Here is a 26747-nt window from a genome sequence, read left to right on the forward strand (position 1 = left end):
AGCATTCCTAAAGAGAGTGGAGGATGGTCGTGCGCCACGGGGGTAGGGTGTGTGCTGGGGGCTGGGGTGGGGTAACGGGGTTGCAGAGAATGGGGGCTGGAGGGGACAATATTTTTAGGCTGCTTGGGGTTCAGATAGGAAAGAGAAATCAGTCAGAGCAAGTGTTCTGTATAAAGGGCCAGAAACGTTCCTGTACCTCCTGTTTACTTTTCCCTGAGGCGGTGCCAGGTCCCACTCAAGCAGAGTTTGGAAGCAGGTCGGGAGTTTCCGCTCCTCTGACCCTAAGGACTCGCCCACTCCGCCCTTCTCTGCCCGCTTCCTCTCCATCTTGGGGTTTCCACCCTCACAGAGAAGACGGGACACCTCCCGCTACCCCTGCAGACCGGGGGCTGCCCACCGTGATGCCACTCAGGACAGGCAGGAACTCGTAGTGGGGTCCCGATCCCCGTTTCCTTCTTCTTTTTAACCACTGGAGCCCATTTTCGTCTCTCTGATAACCTCATCCTGTTTTCGTCCTCCCTCCCAAAGTGATATATTTGCATGTTAACAGATATAAACTGAGTCTGTTTGAGACTCTCTGCCAGCCAAAAGAATAACTCTAAAAGTGAGAAATTCAGGCTGTAGGAAAAGCTATTTTGAGATAAGTGTACCTTCTTCCGGCATCCCCCAGTCCCACTCAGGGGGGCCTCTCATCTGCCACTGGAGCCCTCTTGGTAGCCAAGCAAAACCAAACACAGACCAGCGGGGCAGTCAGCAGGGTGACCCGCACAGACCAGACATGGCCACTGTGACATCTAAACACTGTGCCCTTCTTCTGGGACATGCGTGAGCTTGAGGAGCCTCCCAAGTGGGAAACTGCATCTCACAACAGCCTGGGCAAGTCTGTCCCCTAGCCCAGTTTGCTGCTTCTTGGTGCCCAAATCCAGCCCTGGAACTACTTCAGTGTGAGTCCAGAGAAGACCCTCTTTCTTCAGCGGGGTTATCCCCTACCAGGATTCTTTCCTCATTATTTAGTTTTTCCCCTCACATTCCTCAGACTTTTAGCTGCTTTTTGTGTAATCCCTGGCTTTCCATCCAATGCCAAAAGCCTGCTTTCTCTGTGCTCTTTGGGTTTTTTATTTTTTCTCTTTGTGAATAACATTGCCTGAAAGATGATGCCTGGAAATTAACGTCTACTTCTCTCCATACCGAAGCGTGTGTGTGTACACTGTAGTTAAAAACCCATAGAGCCTTGTGTCATCTTTTGCCTAGGTGTCACCCCCCAGGAAGGCTGGAGTCACTGGTCTGAAGTGGACCCAGGAGTAGGTTTTCTTTACAGAACTCCAGTGATTCTTTTGTGACCCGTGGTTGAGAATCCCTGGCGGGGAGTCCTGCGTAGGCAGCGCTGTGTCTGGGGCTGGAGCCCTGTCCTCAGTAGCATGAATTTGCCCCCAGGAGACATTGGCATGTCTGGGAGTATTTTTGTTTGTCACACTGCGGGGAGGGAGTGCTATTGGCATCTAGTGGGTAGAGACCAGACATGCGGTTAAATATCCTAGAACGCACAGGACCACCCCCCACCACACCCGTAACAAAGAAAGATGCGTCCCAAGATCTCAGGAGTGCTGAGGTGGCGAGAGGAAGAGTGCCCAGCCTTCTGCATGTCCTGCTGTCCCTCCGCGCCCTGAGGGAGGACTGAGACTCCTCCCTCTGCAGCTCCCCTGAGCATCTCCCTGCCCTTCCCCCACTGTCACCCTCCTGATCCACCACTGGAGACATGGCAGAGGAAATTTCCTTTCCAATCATTCACAGACGCAAAAACAACTATGTTGTCTTCTCTTTTCATGTAGTTGAAGTAGGAAAATTTTTTTCCATACTGCCTGAAACATAAACCTTCTAGCTACACATTTTAAAGGTCAAATTACATTTTTGTCTTAATACCAGAAAAACAGTTATATTGAAGTGTAGAAAATTGAGGGCTTTGCCTTTTTGTCTTTTTTTTTTTTTTCTGGTGAGGAAGATTGGCCCTGAGCTTACACTTGCTGCCAATCTTCCTCTCTTTTGTATGTGGGACTCCACCACATCATGGCTTAATGAGCAGTGTGTAGGTCCACACCTGGGATCCAAACCTGTGAACCCTGGGCCACAAAAGCAGAGCAAGTGAACTTAACCACTACACCACTGGGCCAGCCCCCTGTCTATTTTTCATTATAGAATTCAAGCCAGTCCTTAAGAGAAAATGGAAATATTAAGAACTGACATTTGTGGCTAATGACAAGCGGTCACTTCCATTAGCCATTCTGTCTCTACCTGAGCCTTTTTCTCATTCTGTAATGAACCCAGCTATCGCGGTGGGACTGGGATCAGGATGAAGATGTGAGGCGTGTAAAGGTAAATACAGCAGGGAAATGGCCCACTAGGCATCTCTTTAGGGGATTCTCCTTTTTCTTTGGCCTCAGCCAGGCAGCAGGATTGCTTGGTGCTCCTGGACACACGTGGCATATGTCTGGCTGCTCTAACGCCGGCCACATCCTCAGGTGTCCCAGCACTTGTGCTATTTACACTGCATGACAGCAGAAGGCCTTTTTGCATTATCTTGTGATGCAGTCGTGGTCAAGCAGATACTAGTGGATCATTTAAATACCCTCTTAATGAGGAGAATCATCGGAATTGTGGCGCTATATAGACTTTTGGTGGTTAAATATAGGAAAAATATGTGTTAGGTAAACAGGTCCTGGAATCAGATCGGTGTCACAGAATAGATTCTGTGACAACAAGCAAACTTGGTTTTCAAGTTAAGTCACGTGGGAGATGTTGATATAAGCATGGGTAATGAGTAGCAACTCCATTTTAAAACCGTGTCGCGGAAACAGTCAGCATTCCTAGTGCACCCACGAGCGTCGAGGGCATGTGGAGTAGTGTGTTGTCCAGCAATAGAACAGTGCTTTTCTCTGCACCATTCAACAAGGGGTGTTTGTAATGGGATTACCAGTAGGAGAGCTGACGTAGGAACCTTTTCAGCCACTTGGCGTTGTTACGTAATAATTTTACAAAGCCTTAATAATTTTATTATTAATTAAATTTTGTATTTTACATAGCCTCCCTATGTAAAATATCAGCAATGCGGTAAATGATTACTAGATTTTGTCACTCCTTAGACTAAACATGCAATGAAGATAAGAGTTTGGGCTGTATTTTTTATGGTTTTTGAAAGAAATTTAATAAAAGGTCTCTATGTCTTTCTGCTCTGAAATGAATACAAGCTCCCATCGATGAAAACCTGTCCCAACAAGGCTTTGTGACACACTCCCTTTCTGACAACTCCCCTTCCTGCTCCTGGTTTTCCTAAGTGCCCACCTGATGCTCTGGTTTCTCTTCGGATCGTGTAAGATCTCTTGCCTTTTACCAGGTGCCCGCCTGCCTGTGACTTGTATAAAGCACTACACAACAGAAATTAAACAAACCTGCTCCTTCTCCCACACCCAGAATTCGAGGTTGTGCCAGCATATGGAAAGAACACACAGTATGGAGATGAACATACGCCTGCAAAGGATGTTAAGAGGCAATGACAGAAGAGGCTAATAAATATATTTATGCCTCAAGAGAGTCATGGGTATGGTTTCTGTTGCTGTCCTAGCTGACAGATTGCCCAAAAGGACCCTTTTCCTTATTCTGCCCAGTCCAGTAACAGAAAGCAGCTCCAGGCTCCCTTCTGAAATGGTGAGAGGGCAGCTGCCACATACCGTGGAGGGACTCAGGGTTCCCGTGACTTTGTCACTGAGCCGAGTCCCTGTGGTGCCGTGAATTTCTGGTCTTGCCTCGCTTGTGCGTATGTGTCCTTCTGAATGGGGGTAGCTCGCTCTGTGGAGGTGAGAGCTTCTCTTTTCGTATTTTCTTTCCTCCCCGAGGTTTCCCTCTGCATTAGGTGTTTCCCCAGGGCCACTGCGAGGACTGAGTGAATCAGTCAGCAGGAAGGAAGAGCAGCTTGATAAACGCAGAAGTGCAGACTGGCCTTTCCAGTTTGGGTGCAGTCCCCGCAAAACAGCATCAACACACCTTGCGTTAAGGGCCTTTCCGAGCCCCGTGTGTGACTGCCTCCTCGCGTAATGTCATGCATGGTGGTGGGTGCACACTCAGCGTTGGAAGCCAGCTCTCCTTTCACTGCAGCCTTCTCTGCGGAATGACAGACCCACAAGAGGAGCTGGAGGACAAGAAGGTGATTCTGATTCCAGCTTAAAATCCGAAAAGATTTCTGAATCTTTTCAGCAAGTGAAGGCTACCAATCAAAACAGCTTGGTAACACGCTCCTGAAGAGGAAGTGTCAGTTTTCATCAGAGAATAGAAATATGAAAGGGAATTAAGCAAATTATTCTGTCTATACAATCCCAGAGGGAGAGTATGTATTATTTTTGTTTTTTTTTTTAAATTTACAGTATAATATACATTCACTGGGAAAATAAGAGAAATTTGTTGTTATGTATTAGTATAAATGTAAAATACATTATAATTTTTAAAGCGAGGCATCTCAGATCACAATTTCAGAATGGATCTGGGGGGTTATTTCTGTTTATTGGACTGGGGCAGAGTGTGACCGTGTGGTCTCCTAGAGCGAGACCGAGGAGTCACTCTGGGCAGTTTGTCAGCCAGGACAGCAAGAAACCGTAGAAAAGCCTGACCCTGAAGTTAACGTAACAGAATTCCGCGTGTGTATGTTACATTATTCTTCCAGTGACTGTACACCTTCGGATCTTAGTAGGCCATATTCTAACAAAAGTCACATTTTCCAGGCTTTGTTAACCACTTCATTGGGAGGCATGTGGAGTAGAGTTAGACAGAACAGGATTTCAGTCTCATCTCCACATATTCCAGCCCTGCAGGTGGTTGAGGTTCTTAACTTCTACTCAGCTACAAAACGGGGCGCTGCTGTCACTTTCTACGGGTTTTGTGAAGATTCATGTACCAGACCTGCATTTCTCAGATCATTCTAGAAAATCTCTAGCCGGACGCGCGATAGAAGTTCAAGCTAGGCTGGCTCTCCTCCCCTCCAGAGAAGCATTTAGTTAATTTCTTTTCCTCTGTACCAAGACACGGTGAAGAGGGGCCCTCCTCCCTCTTCCTGCTTCCACAGCATGCAGCAGCTTCCAGCTGTGTGCTGTGGATGTTGCATGCCAGCTTTTTACTGTTTGCTGGTTGGTGAAGAGAAAAGTGAGGCAAAGGGACCTCGATTCTCAATGGCCACAGCTGCCACCAAATCAGCCCTCCTTCTCCTTTCGTGTCTTGTCACGCCTTCTCCCTGCCTTCTCTTCCCCTTTCTTCATCCGTCTGTCCAAGAGACAGGTGAATGTGTGACAGGCCAGTGCTCCTCAAACTTTGGAATGCACCGGGAGCATCTGGGCCCCAGTCCCAGAGGTGCTGATTCGCTGGGTGTGGGGTGGGGCCCAGGAATCTGCATTTAATGAGTACAGTGGGTACCAACGTAAGTGGGCTGAGGTCCACACTTGAAGAAGCACTGCTGAAAATACTGAGGGATAACAGATGATCTCTTTCCTAAAAACGCCCAAGGTGTGGTGGGAGCAGACAGAAGTAATGCACTATGGCAAACAGTGTAATGGAGCTGTGTGTGGCGAGGGGACGGGAAATCCACACTGGCTGGCTAGTGGGGAAAGGGTCCATCACAGAGGTGACATGTAAGCTGGCTCTTGAAGGAAGATTAGGAATTTGCGAGACTGAGAAGGAAGAAAGAGGATTCCATGCAGAAGGAACGACACGAGGAACCAGAAGCGAGAGAGACCACAGTGCACTCAGGGAGGAGTATGTTCCCGGGGTCTCACTCCGTCAATAAAGGAATTTTGAGCACAGGCCTCTCACGCCGGAAACTGTATTTATAAATCATATGTGTGTACTACTGTTCATCTGTGTACTAAGATTAGGAAAGTCTACTTTTGAGAATATAAAGTAAGTACGTAGAGTTTACTGTTTCCTTTGTGCCCCACTTGGGAGGCCAGTGGGCTAGGGCAGGTCCCGAAGACAAGGGGCAGCAGGTGAGACAGACGCCAGGTGGTGAGAGCCTATGGCCTGACCCGAGAAGTGCACATTCCCCCGTCCCCTTTCACGTGTGAGCCAAGGAAATCAGGAGGCCAGAGCAGTGAGGGCTCGGCTGGGCTGCCTTGCTACCATGGGTTGCATGTGGGCCAGCATTTCTTTGACTGCTGGTGCCACATCAGTCTCTTCTAGTTTCTGTTCCTAAGTTACTCATGTTCAAGAAGCATGAGTTCTGCTTAGATGCCCCCCCAAACTGGAAAGAAATGCAACAGTGTTCAGAGTGGTTGGCTCTGTTTGAGGTATGAGATAAAGAGAGATTTCGCCTTATTTTGAAATTTGTTTTATTTTATCCTGCTTTCTATATTTTCCAGCTTTTTTTAAATGAGCATGTAAAATGCAGTAAAAATGTGAAGAAGAATGTTAACAGTTCCTTAAATGGTCCTCTTGTGCTGTAAGATAATTAACATTCACAGATAGTTTACTTTCTTTTCCACAGATGTAGTTTTTTGTTTGTTCATTTTTTTAAAAGGGAGTGGTGGTAATTCATATCATTTTTATAGCTATAGAAACTGAAATACAGGTACTTTCCCTGAAAAGTCATCTCTGTGGAAAGAAACAAAACTAAGAAGTAATTAGCAACGATAAGAAATTATATTATTAAGCTAAATCATATGTAAAATTCTAAATGGACGTATATGAGGAATACAAATTTTTTTGTTGAACATGGGATGTTGTGGGATTTGTAGAATTTACAGGATTTTGTGAGTCCGATGTCATTTTAAAAATTCCAAGAAGAAAAAGGAATCCCTGTGTTTATTTTTCAGTTACCTGTGTCCTTTGTGAGGAACTGCAGGATTGCATGAGAGTTGGGCGCTAGTCCTTATGCTAAATCTGCGCGTCTCATGCCAGAAACGCACCTCAGACAGTGATGAGATATTCATGAACTGTGCTTTAAATCACTGTAAGGTTCCAATATAAGATAGGCAGACGAAAAGATATTAACGTTAACAGATTATATGACCTCTGATGAAAGAAGTAGAAACCAGGCACCTCAGCGTGCTGGGCGGACGGAAGGCAGCCTCGCGTTCACCCACAGCAGAGGGGCTGTAACGCTCCCGTCTCTGTGGAGTGTGCTCCCTCTTAGAGGCACCGCGACTTCATTTCCCTGATAGTCAGGATCTCCAGGCAGCCTTTTTTTTTTTTTTAAAGATTGGCACCTGAGGTAACAACTGTTGCCAATCTTCTTTTTTTTCTCTTTTTTCTCTTTTTTTCCCAATCTTCTTCTTTTTCTTTTTTTCTGCTTTTTTATCCCCAAATCCCCCCAGTACATAGTTGTATATTTTAGTTGTGGGTCTTTCTAGTTGTGGCATGTGGGACGCTGCCTCAGCATGGCCTAATGAGTGGTGCCATGTCCGCGCCCAGGATCTGAACCCTGGGCCGCCGAGTCGGAGCGCGCGAACTTAACCACTTGGCCACCACTGGGCCGGCCACACCAGGCAGCTTTTCAAAGGGTCGTGTCCCCACCCCAGTCTGCATACTGCAGACACATATGCTGGGTTTTGTATGTTTACCAAATAACACTGTGGATATCAAGAAATCTTTAGAAAGATCCATTTGTAACCACTGCTGCATTCAGAAAAAAAAATTCCAATTATGAAAAGAATGCAGATTGTTGTAAAATCTAAATGCAAAAATGTACAGAGTAGAAGGTGACAGACCCAGGAATTGTAGCAAAAAACTAAATAAATAAACATAGCCAACTACTTGACACTGAGCCTGGCATTGACCTGGCAATGGTGGAAGTGGAGCAGGTAGGAGAGACTTTTCTGATGGACTTAGGACTGGATCCCGTGGGGAGTGAAGGAAAAGGAGCCCTGGAGCCTGGGCATGGTGGTACCAGTCCCAGCAGACAGGGTGGAGGAGAGGGGCAGGCTGGGGAAGCTGGGAGGAAAAGTAATCTTCCCTCTACCCTTCTGAACTCTTAGGTGAGACCCCTGTAATAAAAGGCAGGTTAAAAGAGAAAACCAAACGGAAGTTTATTAACACACACACCTCAGGTCCACATGGGGGAGGCCCAGCGAACAGTGAGAGACTCCCGAGGCGGCTTAGCATTCAGGACTAAATACCATCTTAATAGGGAAAGGAGAGAGGATGCAGGCCCTTAGAGGAGAGAGAATGACTTTTAGGAGAGATGAACAAGCCCTGAGAAGAACAGACAGGAATGACAGTTTGTGACAAAGCGTGCCTGGCTGTGTGTCAACAGGGAGTCTCCCATCCTGTGACCATTCAGCAGTCTTCCCTGTTGATGAGACTCCCGGGGAGGGAGCGATGACGAGGGAGCTGCTTTCGGAGGCTCTGCCTTTAGGCAGCGGAGGGGAGTTGAGAGCAAGATCTCCCTGCGTCTGCTGTTCCCAGGCGCCCACACTCACAGTGATCAATGTGCCAGAGTGCCATGTTTGAGATGCATATTCTGCTCCCCTTAGGGCAGCAGAACAGTGAAAGGAGTGGCAGTTAGCAATACACACAAGCATGGGTACCATTTGTTGGCACCTGTCTTACGTGTTAGAGCGTTCAGTCCTCCTGGCCCTAAGAATAGACCCCACACTCAGTCTTGCTGCATTTGTGCCTGTCAGGCCAGGGACAGCAGCTTTGTTGACAGGAGCAGTAGTTGGGAAATGGGTAAGCTGAAACTCCTGACTAGTTTTGCCTTGGGCCCAAGAATTCCTGGTAATACTTGGGGAGCTGGACTGGAAATGGTCCCCATGATCACAGTACAGTACGCCTTAAGTGTTTATTAAAGGGACTTTTACTGCCCTCCACCTGCTGGGCGAAATCCTCTCACCCAGGGGAAGGGACGCAGAGGCCTGAACTCAGGGCAGCACAGGCGGCCTCTGCCATCAGTGCTAGCCGCCCAGCTCAAGGCCCAGGTAGTGGCCACTGGGTGCTGCCAGGCTGCCAGGAGCTCCGCTGGCATTCCTCTGGGCATTCATGGTTCTTACTCCTGCTGAGTAGTAAGGAGCAGAGCCCACAGTGGGGAGAAGGTTTTTACATTACTCTTTCTCTTTAGGGAAGGAGAGAGAAATGCTTCATCCGGGAAGCTTGGCTTTGCGGCTTACCCCTCGTTGGCCTGCTTTATGCTATTTGGTACAGGTCCCAGAGGCTGACACATCCCCTTAGCATTCTTTAGGATCCTTTCTCCCCAGCACTTTCCACAGTCCCTTTCTCTCTGATGGGGCTGGGGGCAGGAGGCTGCCCTTCATCGTGCTCGTCCTGCCCTGCCAGCCCTGGCTCCTCCCGAGGCTCCCTGACTGCTTTGTCCTGCAGCCAAGGAGTTGAGAAAGCTCCGGACTGAAGCACTTCACTCACAAGAAGTCCGGAAAGCACGACTGTGTGGGATCATCCCGGGCACCTTCTCTCGCTGCGGCCTCCCCAAGGCAGACTTCCGGGGATGAAAGTGGCCTGGTTCTAAGGCTTTGACTGACTCTGGCTGCTGTTGCAGATTGATTTCTTTAAATTCCCTTTGAAATTCTGCTTTCCCTCCTCAGTATCCACCAGCAGGCTCTGCTCTCCAGGTTATCAATGGCTGCCAGTCCTGCGGCTGCTCCCTGTCGCGGCATCTTTATTTGTGAAGAACAGTGGCCCTGACGTGGCTCATCGAGCCTCCCGACGAAGCCGAGTTGTCGCCCCGTGTCTGAGTCCCCAAATTTAAAGACGAGTCTTTCACGGGGCAGAAAATGATGACTCTGTCCCTACTAAAGTGCCTTTCTGATTCTTTTTATTGTTGTTGTTATTAGTCCTCCATAGAAAGGAGTCAAGACAGTGGAAACATTTTTATAAAATGACACTTTATCTCTGTGATTAACTGTATAGTAAACCATAAAGGCCTTGCCGTGGTAATCTCCTTCTCCCTACACCTTATTGCTTTAATAATAAAAGCTTTTTTATGGCAACAGAATAAAATTTTACTATCCAGGCAGTTTCGATAAAATGAGAAGATGTGTTTTTGGAGGGATAAAGGGCGCGTCCGAAACATGGGCGGTCAGCACGGCTTTTGTGTGAGTTCGGTGTGTGCAGACCATGTTCCACGTGTCTTAAGTCCGGCGCCCTCCGGAGGACTCGAGCCAACCTCCTAGAGAACTTTTTAGGGTCAGGGAGAATCCAATTAAGGAGTTCTCTATTTCTGTCAGGCACAGAGGACCACTATTGAAAGGCAAAAATGTCTAAAACCTAGATTTGCAGGTGATTCGTGTGAGAAAGCACAAATTTCAGTAACTTATCATCACCCTACTTTGCAAACAGAATCAACTACCTGTTTAGATTCTAAGCCAAACCCTGTGTGGTTTGGTGAATATCTTTACACTTTTATTTATAAGCTCGTGTCTCAAATGATTAGAATCTATCAGTGACAAGAATTATCCAAATTTTTTCATAAGCATGATTTATATGCAAGCAGTACCATATACCAATGAAGAAGCTTCGTTATTGTTATGCCGTAGAAAATGACTCTGTTGCCTTCCCTTACATTCATCACTGTCAAGCCGTTTTTGTTGAGCAACCCCTGACAGTCTAAGATCATAAAGTTGAACAGAAGGTTTTAAAACTCAGTCAGAGCTTCCCTGAAGAGCTGACGGTTAAGCAGAGGCCTGAAGAAGACTCGCAGTTAACGAGATGAAGAAAGACAGGGCTGGGGAGGAGGGGAGGGTATGTGCCAGGGCCCTGTGGTGAGGAGAGAGCACAGCTCATACGTTCTGGGGTGTCGTGAAGCTTAGGCAAGATCATTCCAGTAAGGCACAGGTCTCTACCCAAGGTGCCTAGCACAAAATGAGCACTCAGGATGTGTTAGATGTGATAAGCTCCCGTTTTGAGGGAACTTAGGGCTGATATCTGTCTACATAATTGTACCTTGAAAGCAGGCAGGCGACCTTTCTGCTTTCCCAGTGGGAATGTGGTCTGTGACACTGATTCTTTCTGTGACTTGTCAACTCTCTGAGGTCGTTTCTCTCCAAGACCCTCCGTCCTGCCCTCCATGTCTGGTACCTCCGTCCCAGAGTTTTGCCCTGTCCTTATCTAGTGTCTGTGACACTGATTCTTTCTGTGACTTGTCAACTCTCTGAGGTCGTTTCTCTCCAAGACCCTCCGTCCTGCCCTCCATGTCTGGTACCTCCGTCCCAGAGTTTTGCCCTGTCCTTATCTAGCCTGCAGAGTTGCCTTCCAGCAGGCAGCACATCAGTGTCTGTCTCTGTCCTCATCCCTCTAAGAAGCTTCAGTAGGACTTGTAAATGGCACTGATGGAATTCCTCCTGCAGCTGGCTGTGACACCGGCCCTGGGGCATTTGGGAGGGTTTAGCCGCGGTTCCTCTTTGACCCGCGCTTTGGTCTGGCTCTCAGCCTGTCATGATGCTGGCTCCCTGCTGTCTGACAGCCTGCCGGGGGACAGGCTGGCCTCCACTGCTTCACCCTCCTCACTGTCCGCGTCCACTTCCCACGGTCTTCCCTCCCACAAGCCTGCTGCCCTGGAGGCAGGACCCCAGGAAGCCCTCCGGGGCACCTTAGTGAGATTCTTGAGGGCCATTTGGGGCTGCCTCCAGCCGGCACCAGCTCCTGGTTCGCGTTCCCTTCCTCAGGTCTGAGCAGGCCCTGACTCAGCAGACTCCTTGGTGCGCCTTTACGCACAGGGGCATTGAAAGCAGGCCCACACCACAGTGCTCGAACGACTGCAGCGCTCGAGGCCTGTCTTCTGTTGAAATACCCGGAGGAATGGAAGGACGGTTGATGCCAGCTTCCCAGGACTTTTCCGCATCCTCAAGTGGGCATTCAGCAGAGTAATAATTTATTGTGTAACTTTCCTTCCTCCTGTTTTAGCCCAGAAGGCCTGAACTAACTGTTGTGTGGATACCCAGCTTTTTTTAATATGCGTTAGACCTGGGGATGTGTATTACACCCCGAAATGTCCATCTTGTAAACCCTCCAGGCACATTATTATGTTAACCAATTTAATCAAGAAAAATTTTACCTTGATCTTGGTAAAGAGTTTAGCAAAGGCCCCTTCTTACACCATCCCCCCCACCCAACACACACACACAGGCTGCAGCATTCCCAGCCTGCAGGGTCTGTGACCTTGTTTGGGGACTGAGGGGCTGGGGGACCCCCACTGCAGCCAGCTCCTCTCCCACCCACTGGAAGTCTCAGACTCCCGAGCTCGTATCCTGTGCAGGTCGTGTTTGCTTGTGTACATCGCGTGCTCTCCAAGCCTGGAGACACTAATTAGAAGCCTTCCAACTGACTGAGGGCTGAGGCAGCCTCATTTCTCTCCCCTCCGTCTGTTGTTTTGCTGTTTCCCCAGTCAGTTCGGCTCCTCGCCTCTCACCTTCTTCCTCTCAGTTCTCCCACAAAGAATGCAGGCTCCACAGGGATGGCAGGAATCCTTGTTTTTGATCCACAGCTGTATCCCAGCCCCAGCACCCTTGCCTGGCACGTGGCAGGCACTCAGCAAACATTTGTCCAATGGAGGACTGTTGCGTCAGTCTCCCCATTTCTAGAGCTCTCTGTGGCATATTCCTGTACAGCCGTCCCAAACCTGTGCAGCCCACTCACTCCACTGGTGAAGAGAGTGGATCACGAGTTACCTGCAAGTCTCACATGACCTGGAGCCCATGTGGCAATCGGAGTCTCCAGCCCCTCGAGTTCCAAAGCAGCTGTCCTGGACTCCTGTTCCAGGTCCCCTGGAAGGCCACAGCCCTCTCTCAGATTTGTGCCGGGGCTGGGGGTAGGGGTGGGGATTAACATCCTCACGCTCCCTCTGCCCTCTGGCTGTGGCCTCTTCCGTCTGTTCAGCCTTGCCCTCACCCAAACGTGAAACCCAGCTGCCTCCTCAGTGTCTGTGCACGCACACCTGCGCACGTTCAGAGCACGCCCACCAAGTGGAGTGAGGATCTGGACGTCCCCAGCAAGGCTCCCAAACCACGCCTCCCGGCGCACACCCTGCAGTAGTGTCTCAGCCCCCTGGCTCCCGGCAGTTCTTCTGCCCACCCCACTGCTGGTGATCTCTCCCCGGCTCTTCACCCCACACAGCGCCCAGCCTTCTTGCTGGCTCTTCTCTCTCCCTCTTCTTGCCTTCCTGTCTGTAGGGGACAAAAATTCAAAACATTGTCCCAGGCAGAGTAGCTTAACCACGGTGCTGTAATTTGAGCTCCCGACCCCCATCTCTAGGTTCTCACCTTCTCTCCTAACAGCTTATCCAGTAGCCTTGGTTCCCTAAACTAACACAGAACTGTCCCCTCTAAGAGGGTTGTTGAACACAAAAACGAAAAATCGCTTGGCCTCTGTTGTGGCTACATTGTGAACTTGACAGAGAAGCTAAATATACCTCCTAGTCACAGGGGCACAGGCCTATTGACTTAGCCCAGCATCTCATGCAATTAGCAAATATATGCTGGTTTATTAATAGATGGTCTCTGGAAAGAAACGTGAGAAGCTGGTAAGAGCGCAGGCCTCCAGGGAGGGGCACTGAGTGAGCTGGGACAGAGATGGGATAAAGACTTCCTTCCCACCAGGCACCTTTCTGTATTTCCTAGATTTAAAACACATTGACATCATACCTGTGTAATGTCAATAAATAAGGTACAGGTGTCCTGATGTGCTGGTTACACCAAAGTGATCATGTCCCGTGACCTTAAGCCATATGCGCCATGGGGACAGCTGATGTCCACGCTTGGTGGATTGGGCTTCAAGCCCAGCAGCGGAGACTTTGCTGTCCACTGTCCACGTCGGTTCTTCCCACGAGGACTTCCTGGCTGGAAAGAGCTGAACTCCTCAGCACACAGTCCCTTCCTCTCCAAGTGTTTACATCACGTCATCTGCATGCGGAGCCCCAAACTCCTATAGACGTAGCCCAGGAACCACTCCTGACCTTGACAAATATTACAAAATGTTTCCTCTTAAGAGGAAATAAGTTTTCAACACACTCTGAACTTTAAAAGTACATCTGATGGAGAAAAAAAAGTACGTCTGCTGGAGCAATGCGAGCAGTACTGAGGGAGACAGCTGCAGGGGAAGAGGCGCATCCCGCGCGAGCTCATGGCTAAACCACGCAAACAGCAAAATCTCACTGGTTACTTATGGAAGATTCTAAGGAACCAACTATGACTTTGAAAACTTTCCAGTTTTCAGTATAAAAAGAGAGAGCCGAGCCTTTATCCTGCCTCACCTAAACTGTACTCCAAGGTAACCCAAATAGTTGATAAGGGAAAGCTTCTCTTTATGGAAGATTTCCAGTAAATAAATGAAGAAGGAATCATTTTGAATTTGAATATCCCCTTTTTTCAAACCCTGTTGATCTAGGCAACGATCATCAGTGGCTGCTAAGACCATACAAAATAGATTCCTTTGCATTGCCCATGACTTTGTTATGAGATGTAGAAATTTGAATACATTCAGGTTTGATTTTTTTTCAGGAGGAATATTTATAAGTGTGTTGTCTGCTGGTGGAACTAACAAAGTTTTGCTCCTGAAATAAAAAGCAAATCTGAATCTAACCAAATGTCTCCATCTCCTAACAAATTTACACAAAACATAAGAGAATGTGTTAAGTAACACCATAGAGATGCAGTCAGCAAAATTCAGACCTGGGACAACTCCACAGGGTGAACAAACTGCTTCAACGAATGAATTGCAAAGGAGAGAAAAAGAGATGGAAGGGAATCTATAGATTAAAACAGATATAAGAGACATTCAAGCAATTGCAACAAACGGGCCTTACTTAAATCCTGGTTCAAACAAACTATTAAAAAAAAGTTTGGGACAGTTAGAGAAATTGAAGACAGAGTAGATATCTGATAACATTACATTATCGTTAATGTTTTTAGGTATTGTAGTATACAGACATATTCTCCAAAAGTCCTTACCCTTTAGAGACATACATTGAAATATCTGTGGTTGAAATGAAAATAAAGAAACATCTGAATTTTATGCTTATATAGAATAAAATGCTGTGAAAGGAGATATAAGGATTTCTGATGATGTGCTACTTCTGGGAGGGAAACGAGGAGTCAGGATGGGGGAGAAATGCACTTTTGGATGGATAATTATTTACTTTATGCAGGTAATAGCTTTTCAAAGGACTAACCAAAAAATAAATGTAATGGAAAAAAGTTAATCTGAACCTTGAAATGCTTCTTTGGGGAATGAGAAGGCACAGACTCGTATGATAGAGCTTGTGGATCGAGGACCCAGAGCCAATTTCTCCGAGCAGGTCCCAGGACCACCTGCATCACAACTGAGCCCACCTCCCTCCCTCCCAGCACAGAGGCCTTTGAGAACTGCAGGCCTTGACACCCTGAGTGGCAGCTTCTCAAGAACTTATTATATTGTTTTGGAACTTTAGAATTCATAGGGCAAAAATATTCCCAAATTTAAATTCAAAGCAGCACAATTCTGAAAGTCTGAAAAGGCATTTTTTTTAGATTTGCTGACAGTGATTTAATCAGCAGATGTCACTATGTAATACTTGGGAGCATCCCTTCCACGTGGCCTCGTTTTTGGAAAGGCAGAGTGTGCTGCTGGCATTCTAACATAGAAATATTTATGGTAATTTTGTATTTTGTTTAATGACAATAACTTTTCTTTTACTTCCAGTGTTTATTGAAAGCTTATCTTTGATTAAGCCTTCTTTGTTTTTGTTTTGTTTCCCCCAGCATCATTGACAAAGAAGTTTCATTAATGGCAGAAATGGATAAAGTTAAAGAAGAAGCCAGTAAGTAGACACGTGGTAGTTTGATCAGGGGCCTCCCAGTCGGAAACAATCCACAGATCAGACTGACGGTGACCCGGATTCGGGGGGTCCTCACATTCACCCTGAAATCCTGGCGTATGAGCTCTGTAACCTTAGGCAAGTCACTGAGCCCCTGCAAACTGAGTAACCTCATGTGGCAGAAGGACAGGGCAGCAGTGCCCACCCAGCCCATGGCGGGACAGCCGCCCAGCAAATGGCAGGTGTCAACTGGGTTATTTCAAGTCCACAGGGACTTTTGTGCAGACACAGGACCACTTCAGTTTAATTGGGTTTCAAATGACACTGAATTTAGTATTAAATTTTAAAACATCAGTTTTTAAGCCTTCACAACTTACAAATCTTACTATACTGCTTATACAACCCTTTCCACTTGTTTTTTCTTAGGTGCAACTAACTCGATTTTAACAAATTCAATTCCCCTAAAAACTGAGTCCCATTTGAAATGTACTCAAGTTCCCCTCAATATTTTGAATTACATTTATAAATTTAATCTATCTGATTTTTTTCGGGCACTTCAGATGCCTGACAAGGCAGACTCACAAACTTAATGGGCAAAGTATGCCAAGCTTTTAAGCGACTGTTCGAAGATTAATAATTAAAACTCCGAGATGTGCTAAATGAAATTTCCTTCAAACACTCCAGTTCTGTTTACAGGCTTAGTCAAGTTCACTGACACTTGCCAACTTAACACCTCAAAAGAAAATCAATTACATGTTTTATGTTGAAATCACAAGTGTGATTGCCCAAGGTGCCGAATACTCTGTTTAAATAATGAGTATACTCAGATGGTCTTGACCACTGAAACACTTGCCTAAATTTAACACAAAAGATTGGTACTCTGGGTTTGATTGGTTTTATCATCTTTCTACTTATTTCTAATCCTTTCCACTGTTGTAAAGCTCCTCCACAGCTAGCAGGGCAGGTCTGCCACCCCAAGCAGGCTGAGGTTCGTGGGTTGGAAATTTCAGCAGAGACAAGATGGCTCAGCCAGACTCAACGCCAGGCCATGGTGGGCAGGCTGAGCCCCCCCACTACCGAATCAGTCGGCTGTGTTCACGGGAACCCTAAGACCCTACTTTTCAGCTGGGATTTAGTTTTACGATCCTTATCTCCTGGGCGTTTTAAATTCTTCATCCTCACCCAAATTTTATCTGGTGAATGAGATAAATGGCAGTCTGCCCCCCAAACCAGCTTGCAGCTAAATTCCTTCACCTTTGACTGCAGGCCTTTCTTTTTACCAGAATGAAGGCTCAGACCAGGTTCTTCACTCTTTTTCTATTTCTCTTGCCTGGCCCATGGCCATGATTCAATAGTCACTTTATGGAAAATAGCTATCATTGGTTTTGTTACACAATTTTTCTAAATAATTGTAAATAACATTTTAGAATCTAAAATACAGCAGGTTTTATTAAATAAAACTAAGTGTGATCCAAGGTTAAGCTGTGGAATATTAGGTAGTTACACAATCCCTTTGATTGTGAAATTACTTTATTCTTAAGAAATTTGTTGATTTCTGTAAAAGTAGATTACCACATGGCTTGGGATTTTCCATTTCTCAGGTTTACCCTATTTTTTCTTTTTAGTTTCATGTCCTACTGATAAAAACGATAACAGCCAAACGGACACAAATGTTTCTCTGGCCCCAAAATATAAAGTTCCTAGCATATCACTTTCTAAGAGGTTTACAAAAGGCCTCAGATTTTCAGATTTCACATGCTCATTCTTCCTTCTTGGGATAATAATATTACGGGCCAAGCCTGTGGAATTTGGAGCATCTCTGGATAGCATCTTGTTTTTAAGACAATCAATAAACATGTACTTCATGCTTCCTCCTCGCTCTGCACTGCTGGGCACTGGATAAACAGCACAGCATGGGGCCATCACTCGTGGAGCATCCCGCCTAGCTGGAACGGCTAGACTGGCTGACAAGCTTCACCCAGCTTCAGGAACTGGCGCTGCAGCTCCTGGGTTCAGAACCACCCAGAGCCCTGGGGAGCCAGTTCGCATGCATTAAAGGCAAGCAGAACCGAGTTCAAATCGAAGTTCCACCCATTTACTGGCTGTGTGACCCTGAGCCATTTTATTAACTTCTCAAGTCTCAGGTTACTTATCAGAAAAGGGAAAATAAGAATAGGTTCTACCTCAAACAGTTATTGTAAAAATAAAAGGAGAAAATACGTGGCAGGTGCTCAGCCCAGTGCTGACACACTGTGTGTGCAAAAAGGGAAAGGCGCTTATTAGTAAAGAAGTTAGTCCAGCCCCCTCAGAGGGGTTCTGTGGCATCTCTCAGGTGACTTGCTGTGTCAGCTCTGTGTCTTCTCCACAGATGGAAGGAACCATTGAATTTCCCCCACTAAGAACTGAACTGTCTTTACAACCACCATCTTAAGCTTGCTCATCTATGGTCTCAAGAGTATTTTCCACATTTCCCATTTCCTGCACATGTTATAAACCATATTCCCTCAATTATAACATAAGCTCCTCTGTCCCTCATGGTACCTAACACAATGCTGAGAAGACTAGGTACTTCCTAATATTTGTTAAATGAATGATTGTAACTGCTTCAGTGTTTATGGGCTATGGGATCCAATATTAGTAATTGCAAAAGAAGTGTATTCTAGATGAATACATCTCATTTTATTAATGATATTTGTAGTTAGCATTTTTGAGTGTACTGTACTAAACACTTCACATAGCCTATTTCATGTGGTTGCACAACACCCCTGCTTGGTGTGCGCGACTGTCACACTCCACAGATGAAGCAGCTCGGCGTGCAGTAGTGCACGGCCTCACACCTCGTCTGCAAACCCTGGGAACTGAAGGCCTACAGAGGCTTCTTCGTGGAGTGTCAAATTTACTAGAGACATGGGAAGAGAACATTACTTTATATTAACAGGAACACAGACATATTATGAAGTAAAATGCAAAATTCGCAAGAGCTTTTAAGGCATAAAAAGGATTTCAAAGAATCTTTGTGCTTGAAAACCTACTTCTGCCCCGGCTTCTGGCCCCCCAGGGGTTCGGGTGCACCCTCTGCTAAGGAGTATTACTTGAAAAGCCCTAAAATCTTCCATGGTTCAAGCAATAAGAACAAGCTTCCAATGTGTTCTAGAAACTTGAAGGAATATATAAATCCCATTGAGAAAAGGATGTCAGCGTTCCAGATACTGTTTATAAAAGTACCTAAATAATATTAATCACGTCCTGAATGCAGTGAAAATCTAAAGCTGTGTGGAACTGTCTCCCTCTACAGATTTCCACAAGGATGGCGTTTTCGAAACATACTTACGGTTCTATTTTAAATTCTAGGATCTGATCTGGTTTTGTTTTTCTTTTTGTTTCTGTGATTGATGTTTTTGAGGTGAAAATATTGCCCCCTCCAAAGAATATTGGCTTTAGATCTCAAGTTTTAAGGCTTTTTCATAATGAAAGGCTTTGAAATGTTAATGAGACTATATGTAAAACTCATCGCAACACTTGCTGATGCAAAGTATTCATTTCCATGCACATTTGCATGAGTGTAAACTCAGATTTATTGGTGATCTTGCACCTGCATTCCTATTTTAGAGCCCATTTATATCTATTTCTAAAAAATCTTTTGTTTGGTGTGAATGCCCAAGTTCTAGTTAATCAAAAAGAGCGATTACCCCTAATTGCCACCAGTCCCACAAATGATCTATTAAGAAAAGTCAGATCTGTTTAATGGTGCCATCACTCAAGGTCTGCTGACCTTTTATCTCTGCCCATCAAGTCTGGGCCTTCCGAATTTCTTTTTTATCTTTGCAAGAGGAGAGTACCTCATTTCAGTGTCTTGCTCAAGATCATAGTCTCAACCTTATGTTGAATTATAATGGCAAACAAAAAAATAATCAATCAAAGGTATGAGTCCCAGACGTTCTTAAGTGGCCCCTGTAGAAAAGGAACTTCCATCCTTCTTTGCGTATTCCTTTTCCGTATTGGACTGATTCACTCCTTCAGGCCTTCACTCAGGTCATATATTGGGCACCAACTGTGAACCAGGCCCTAGGTATCGTGGACACAAACAACTACATGTACAGTGTCTGCTGTGATCGGAGATGCCGACAGGGGCCAGGCAGGAAACAGTAATGAGCCGAGCAGAGCAGGGCGTGACCATGGCACACTGGGCACCATGCTCTATCTGAAAAGGGGAACAACTCCTCAGTTCTAGCCAACTGTTGCCACGTGGAAATGCTGCCAACTGTGGCCAGAACGTCAATCTTTTAAGAGAAGCCAGAAATCCAGCTTTCAAATAGAATCTCCTCATTTTCAAATGTAGGCAATTAATTCGTAAAAGTAACGTGTGGAGCAAATAAAACATATGTACTCTGCAGCCGAAAGTGACAGTGGGCCACCTTTTTGTGACCTCTGATCTGACTGGTTAACTGGGACATCATTCGGTAATACAGTGTCCTATGTTCAGACAAGAATTCCTTTTACTCCCATCATGGGGACAAGTTTTTCACCAGCTCCTCTGTATTCTGCAAGACCGCCAGGCCCAGGTCAGTCAGCCTCTGCCCAGCTACATGGTATTGTAAATGGGAGGTACGGAAGTCTTGGTAAATAATCCAAGCAGGATCAGCATCATTTGGCAGATAATTAGGCTTTATAAGTTACAGATTACTTATTGTATTGACATCTCAAATTGGTCAGCATAAAAAGATGACATTTCTCAGTCTGTCTAAAGAATGGTTTATGGTTTGTAGAAATCTTAACTCTTGATTGCTTCTGAACTTCCTTTGGGGTTTTTGGGGTGACTGTTTTGACATTTATAAATTAAGAACTCTTAAAATCAGAAGTCACATTGTTTGGCTCTGCATGTGTGCTGTGAATCTGGTCTAATGAAGCAGCTGACCCTTGTTCAACCCAGAATGGAATATGAATTCGACACGATATCCTCTTAGTTAGATAGACATCTCTTTTCTTATAACTCAAAATGTTTGTCCAAAAGAAATGAGGGCTATTCATGTGTGATTGAATTAAAGAACCACAGGTCTATCTATTGGAAGATCAAACTTCACATTTAAATCTCACCTGATGTGTTTATATGCATTGCTTTTGAGCTCCATGATCTTTTGGGAAATACACACGCACATGCACAAATTAACCTGTGGGCAACTACATCTCCTTGAACCTTTGGTTCATGTGACAGATGTGTGAAATGTGGAGCCAGAGAGCTCCCATGTGTCCTCTCTGCATGCGCAGATGCTAAAGAGTCCACATGAATCCAGTTCAAGCAGGCTGTCACTCACCCTTGAAATGTTTCATTGGGGACACTTATAACAAAGACAAGACTCTCTGGTCTGTAACTTCTCTCTGGTTGCAGGATGGAAACATATCTGCAGAGTATCAAAAGCACAGACATTTTTAGCTCACAGAAAGCTAATACGGTAAACTTTTTATGTCCTATTCCAATAACACAGCTAGTTGCCGTAAGTGAACATGTGTTAAAGTTCAGAGGTCTGATGCTGTTAGAATTTCGTAGTACAGCACATACAGAAGATGGGTTTGCTTAATGGACTCCTATCTTTGCAATGCATTCAGAGAGGATTTTAATAAGTGTCTTTTTTTGGAGCTAGCTGTTCTGAGTAATGCACAAATTTAAAAGTCTAAATGAAGTAAGTGAGATCAGATGCCAGTGAGGAAAATGAAGAAGATTGTGGGTGTTCGGTGAATCAGAAAGGATGTGTTTTGTTTGGGGATTGGTGGATAAGGACATCCAGAAATGGGTGGTTGGTAATGAGCACCAAGGGCAAAGCCACCTCGGTGACGAACTCAGAACACAAAGCCATGGCCCGGCAAAGCCATCAGTCTGTGGAGGGAGCACTGATCCCAGAAATTAGGTCATTGAGTATGCTCAAATCGCTGGCCCTAACGTATTATTCCTTCTTATTTGGCAGTGGAAATCCTGACTGCTCGTCAGAAGAAAGCAGAAGAACTGAAGAGGCTTACCGATCTAGCCAGCCAGATGGCAGAGATGCAGCTGGCCGAACTCAGGGCAGAAATTAAGGTCAGTTCTAAAACATCACAGCCTGGACCCTGAGCCAGAGATCTGATCCTCATTATGTTTGTTTTGCATCCATAGAGTGCTGCTCTCTGAGGCTCTAATGTCATACACCCAGCTCTGTTTCACAAAGTTGGACTAGAGCATACAGGAGGGGGAAGAGCCATCTAGACACTCTATTGAAGCATACTGCCATTCAAAGGGGTATGTTAATGCAGAGGAGAGGTACAAGCTATTTTCTTAGTGGAGACTGACCTAAATAAAATGCAGTCAACTGTGAATTATAGCTGGGATGGGGATATTCTTTTCACCATCCGTAATTTATGTGTATGACTATAAACACACACGTGAACACACACTAAGTGTGAACTTAGTGTAAGTGAAGATTTTACAGAATGGACAATATGTGGAGCCTGCTTTCCTACATCCTTTCCTAGCTTAGTTGCCCTTTTATTAAGAATACCACCCACAAATATGTATTTATTAGATTTCTTCAGTTGCAAGCAACAGAAATTGAGCCTGGCCAACCTCAAGAACAAGTAGAATTTGAAAGAATCTGAGTGTAGCTCACCAAAGCTGAGTGTGATCTGAAGACTCCCGGCTGCGATGAGGCAGAAACCCAGGCAGCCGCCAGGTAACATAGGCAGTCATTACCAGACACTCTCCAGGGCACTGTCAGAGGCAGTGACCACCAGGCAGCTTGAGCCTTTGTGCCACCCCACTTGATTTAAATCCTAAAGAGAGATTCTGCTACACCTCCACTTGGGTCACATCCACCACTTGGCCAAGAGAGGTCTTGATTGACAGACCCACCAAGACCCTGGAGCTTCGAAACTGCACAGGGTGCAGTTACCAGAAAGGCAAAAACAAGTCTCTACAACAAACTGGGCAGTTAGAGTTTACAAGTTTCCCCTTATCCTCCTCTTTATCCCCAGTATACTAAACACGTCACACATGCACGTGCACTCCAGCTTCTGAACCACTTCTTTCTTGGGATCCAGAGTACTTTGAAGACACAGTTGCTGCCAGCTTTATAAGTAGGATTGCCTGCTCATCTGGTCATAAAACTGGCTGGATATGGTAGAAAGTGGCAAGTGACTTTTCAGTCACCTCCGTCCTGGTTAGGCATGAAAAGGAGCCCTATGGGGACAAGGACCCCTCTGAGGGTACTGAGAAGCTCCAGAGGTCTTTCCTTTCTCACCTTCTCTTCTGGACTGTGTTGCCTCCCACCCAGTCAATTGCCATGGCCTCTTAACTAGCCTTTCTGCCTCCAGTGCCTCCCTCCAGCCTGCTCATCCACCCTCAGACCAGAGTTATATCCCCAGAGCAGATCTGGTCTCCCCCAATATGGTCCACCCTTCCCCTCGGAATAAAATCCACACTGGACTCCAGTGTATATATCTCAACTTGCATCTTCCCCTTGTTAGAACAGCAGGTGAGGAATATGGAGTTGCCAGCTTCCTGGTCTGTTGAAATCTACTTATCTGCCAAGTTTCATTTCTGCCCATCATAATCCCACTCAACATAAAATAGTTAATAACACAGGCTTTGGGGTGAAAGAGTCTAGATCTTGCAACCTTAGATAAATTACATATTTTCTTAGATTCCTAGAACCTTGATTTCCCCTCTGTAAATTAGAGATAATAATAGTAGTGACTTCATATTAACGTGATCAGATGAAAATGAGATTATCTGTTAAGAATTTGGCCTATGTCTGGTAGGGGTTCAATAGTTTTTTCTAATGTTCTAGCTCAAACGCTTCCGCTTACATAACTCTTTCCTATCCCCTCAGTAGGAAATAATTTTCCTCTTTTATAATCCTAATGCACCGACCACATTCTACCTTCTGTTGTATTTAGTGGTATGCGTTTGCCTTGCCATGTGCTGAACTCCCTGGTAAACTCAAGGAGGGACTGAGTCATATTTATTTCTCTATTTCTCACTCTGTCATCTACACGTAGATCTTAACTTTAAATGAATTGAAAAATAATCTCTTTCCCACTTCTTTTAACAGCACTTGAAATTCTACCATTCAAGATAATGTTTTCTAGATACTAAGCTTTTGGGACTTCTTGGTTCTCTATTAAAATAGAGATGGATGTCTAGGAATGATGACATGTTTGCTCTTGAGGGTTAATACCATTGGCCAAATTAGGAAGACCCTGCTGGAATGCAACCCGGAAAGTTGCAGCAGACTGTGAAGCGTTAGAACGAGGGCGAGGGATGCTAAAGTTAAAGAGATGAGTGCAGACACACGATTTGACTGTATCACAGCCCAGGCAGGGGAAAGACAGGACCCCCACATATTCCAGAACAAGAAGTTGATCATGCTCCAGGCAGGTCAGGACCAAGCCTGGGTTAATGGAGCCTCACAGTGACCGAGCTGGCATGATTCCCCAGCTGGTTCACACCGTCAGAGGAGCGGAGAGCAGAGTGAATGGATCTGCAGTGTGCCTTGATCATTTCTGTAATTGTGGGGCTCCTGTGTTCTTTCTTTCCTCCAGCACTTTGTCAGCGAGCGTAAATATGACGAAGAGCTCGGGAAGGCTGCCCGATTCTCCTGTGACATTGAACAGCTAAAGGCCCAAATCATGCTCTGCGGAGAAAGTGAGTTTTGCATACTTGCTAAATAGCTCTGTGTGAGTCTGCTTGGTGCCGTTTGGCGTATATGGGAAATGTCAGGTATGCGGTCCCCCTGGAGCGCTGAAGTGAAGTCTAAAGAGATTTAATAATCTGAGATCATGACACAAGTCACTAGAAATGTCATGATTTGAACTTAGAGTCTTCAAATGCCACTGCCCATCAGTAAATCCCCAGGATTTATTAAGCGGAACGGAACAGGTCAACTAGTTTCTATCTTCTCCAAACTTTTCTTAAGCACTGCCAGATAAACTGCCTCTCTGATTTCAAATAGCTTGCTTCTGCAGAGCCCTGTTCACTGAGAGGGAGTCTTCCTGAGAATTCTGGGAACAGTTGGCTGTTTTTTTGAAGGGCCCAGCTGTTGTGTGTGCTGCTCGGCAGTGCCCGGAGCCTCTCCCTTGGCTCTCTGTGCTGGGTGACGTCTGCAGACAATAAGAGACTTCACTCACCCAGCCGCTTTCATCTTGTTCACTATTAAGCCTTAATTAGAGCAGCTAAAGTACAACAGAGTTGGCTGATACTTTCCCCCCACTCCAGCGCACCCCCAGGGGAGGTGGGAATGAGCATGAAAATGGCTTTCAGGACAGCCACAAGGAGGAAAAACTGGGGAGGGCCCTGGGATATCCACAGCCTCCAATAGTCAGCTGAAAAATTGAGATTTGGGTGCACTTTTTTCTCAAAGTAGAAGTTGTTTTTATTTTTCTGAGTATAAAAAAAATATAAGTGTGGCATTAAGTTTGCACGCTCCACTTCAGCGGCCTGGAATTCGTGGGTTCGGATCCCCAGCATGGACATCCATACCACTCATCAAGCCATGCTGTGGTGGCATCCCACACACAAAATAGAGGAAGATTGGCACAGATGTTAGCTCAGGGACAGTCTTCCTCACACACACTCACCCACACGCATGCACAAATATATATATATATAAGCTTGCTCTAAAAATTACAGAACTATATTAAATAGAACATGACATTACTTTTGTGTATCCTTTACACTTTTTACACACATATAATCTACTCTGTAAATTATGTATTATAGTACATATTATAATTTACTATCCGTCCTACATACACATATAGTAATATAATTTGCTTTTATCATTTCACAATATTTGGTAGACATTTTTCCACGTCAATATATTTAACCAATAATTTATTTAAACATAATTGAGATAACCAGTCCCCTGATTGTGGACATTTAGTTGTTTCCAGTACCATTTCAATAACACTGCTGTGAGCATCCTCCTTGACATATCTTAGGCAATTTACCTGATTTTCTGACTGCTTTTCTTATAAATTATCTCTTTTCTGTACGCCACCTCCCTTATGAAAGTCCATCCATTTGCCATTCTCCACGCCCAGCTTTGGCCCTATCTCTAAGAAAGCACAGCCTGGTTCACAGCTAGAAACTTAACTGCCCATCCAGTTTCCACTTCAGCCTGATGATGAGTGAGACCCTGATGCCCAGTGACTGTCACCGGTCTGAGGGGGGTGGGCATGCAGCTCCACCTGCTTTCCTCCAGAGCACTTCCAGAGCCATCTAGTGGGAGGAACCATCCCTTACTAAACTCCGAGTGTCCCCCATGAAAGACAGCTTCCCTGTGGGAGACAAGAGTCCTTAAAAGGCCCCTTTCTTCTCAGCTTTGTTGAGAGCCCACAGCTCCTGAACCAACAATAGTGGTCAGAAGTAATGACCCCCATGACACTGAGTCTAGTGAGCACAGGAGACACTGAAGTCCCTGGTCATGTTGGACAGCCCCAAGATGCTGTCACACCTTCCATATAAAACAAAGGGACTAGAGACACATCCCTGTGCTTCCTATTTCTAATGTTGTGTGGTCCCTCCTAGTCGCCCCCAATCCTCTGGAAGAGCCCTAGGATTAAGTCTGATCCAACACACGTAGCAGAGAAAATTGCTTTTAAAGATGGGTGACAATTTTAAGATTCTTGCTGTCCAGCGTGGCAGTCAAATTCCAGTGAACCTTTATCCTTGAATTGATGCCCTCCGGCCCCAACTCAGCGTGATCACCTAGAAATCATCCCATCCGAAACCACCCTTTCAAGCCCAGCGGGAATGAGATAATAAACATGGAGCAGACCTGCCTGAGTCGTGGGATCTGTCTCATGAACCCGCGCTGACTTCAGCATCATGGGAATCAGTGCAGATTTGCGGTGGGGCTGTAGAAACGGGGTTGATAAAAGGCCGGATATTGTAGCTCTGATGGAATATAGAAGAGGCTTTTGAGCATCTCTTGCGTTGGCAGGCTGGCCC

At 45.7% G+C, this 26747-nt stretch overlaps 1 protein-coding gene across 20 annotated transcripts in view; it reads left to right on the forward strand.

Moving 5' to 3' along the window:
• The window catches only part of SPATS2L (spermatogenesis associated serine rich 2 like), a 166451-nt gene that overhangs the window by 135369 nt on the left and 4335 nt on the right, over positions 1 to 26747 (forward strand). For all 20 annotated transcript variants that reach the window (XM_014832461.3, XM_014832466.3, XM_044768494.2 and 17 more), the window contains 3 exons: positions 15714 to 15772; positions 21730 to 21839; positions 24338 to 24440. In XM_014832461.3, the coding sequence (XP_014687947.1) occupies positions 15714 to 15772; positions 21730 to 21839; positions 24338 to 24440 (272 nt within the window). The remainder of the gene's footprint in view (positions 1 to 15713; positions 15773 to 21729; positions 21840 to 24337; positions 24441 to 26747) is intronic.

Source organism: Equus asinus, chromosome 4, assembly GCF_041296235.1.
Source record: "Equus asinus isolate D_3611 breed Donkey chromosome 4, EquAss-T2T_v2, whole genome shotgun sequence".
Classification (NCBI taxonomy): Eukaryota; Metazoa; Chordata; class Mammalia; order Perissodactyla; family Equidae; genus Equus; species Equus asinus.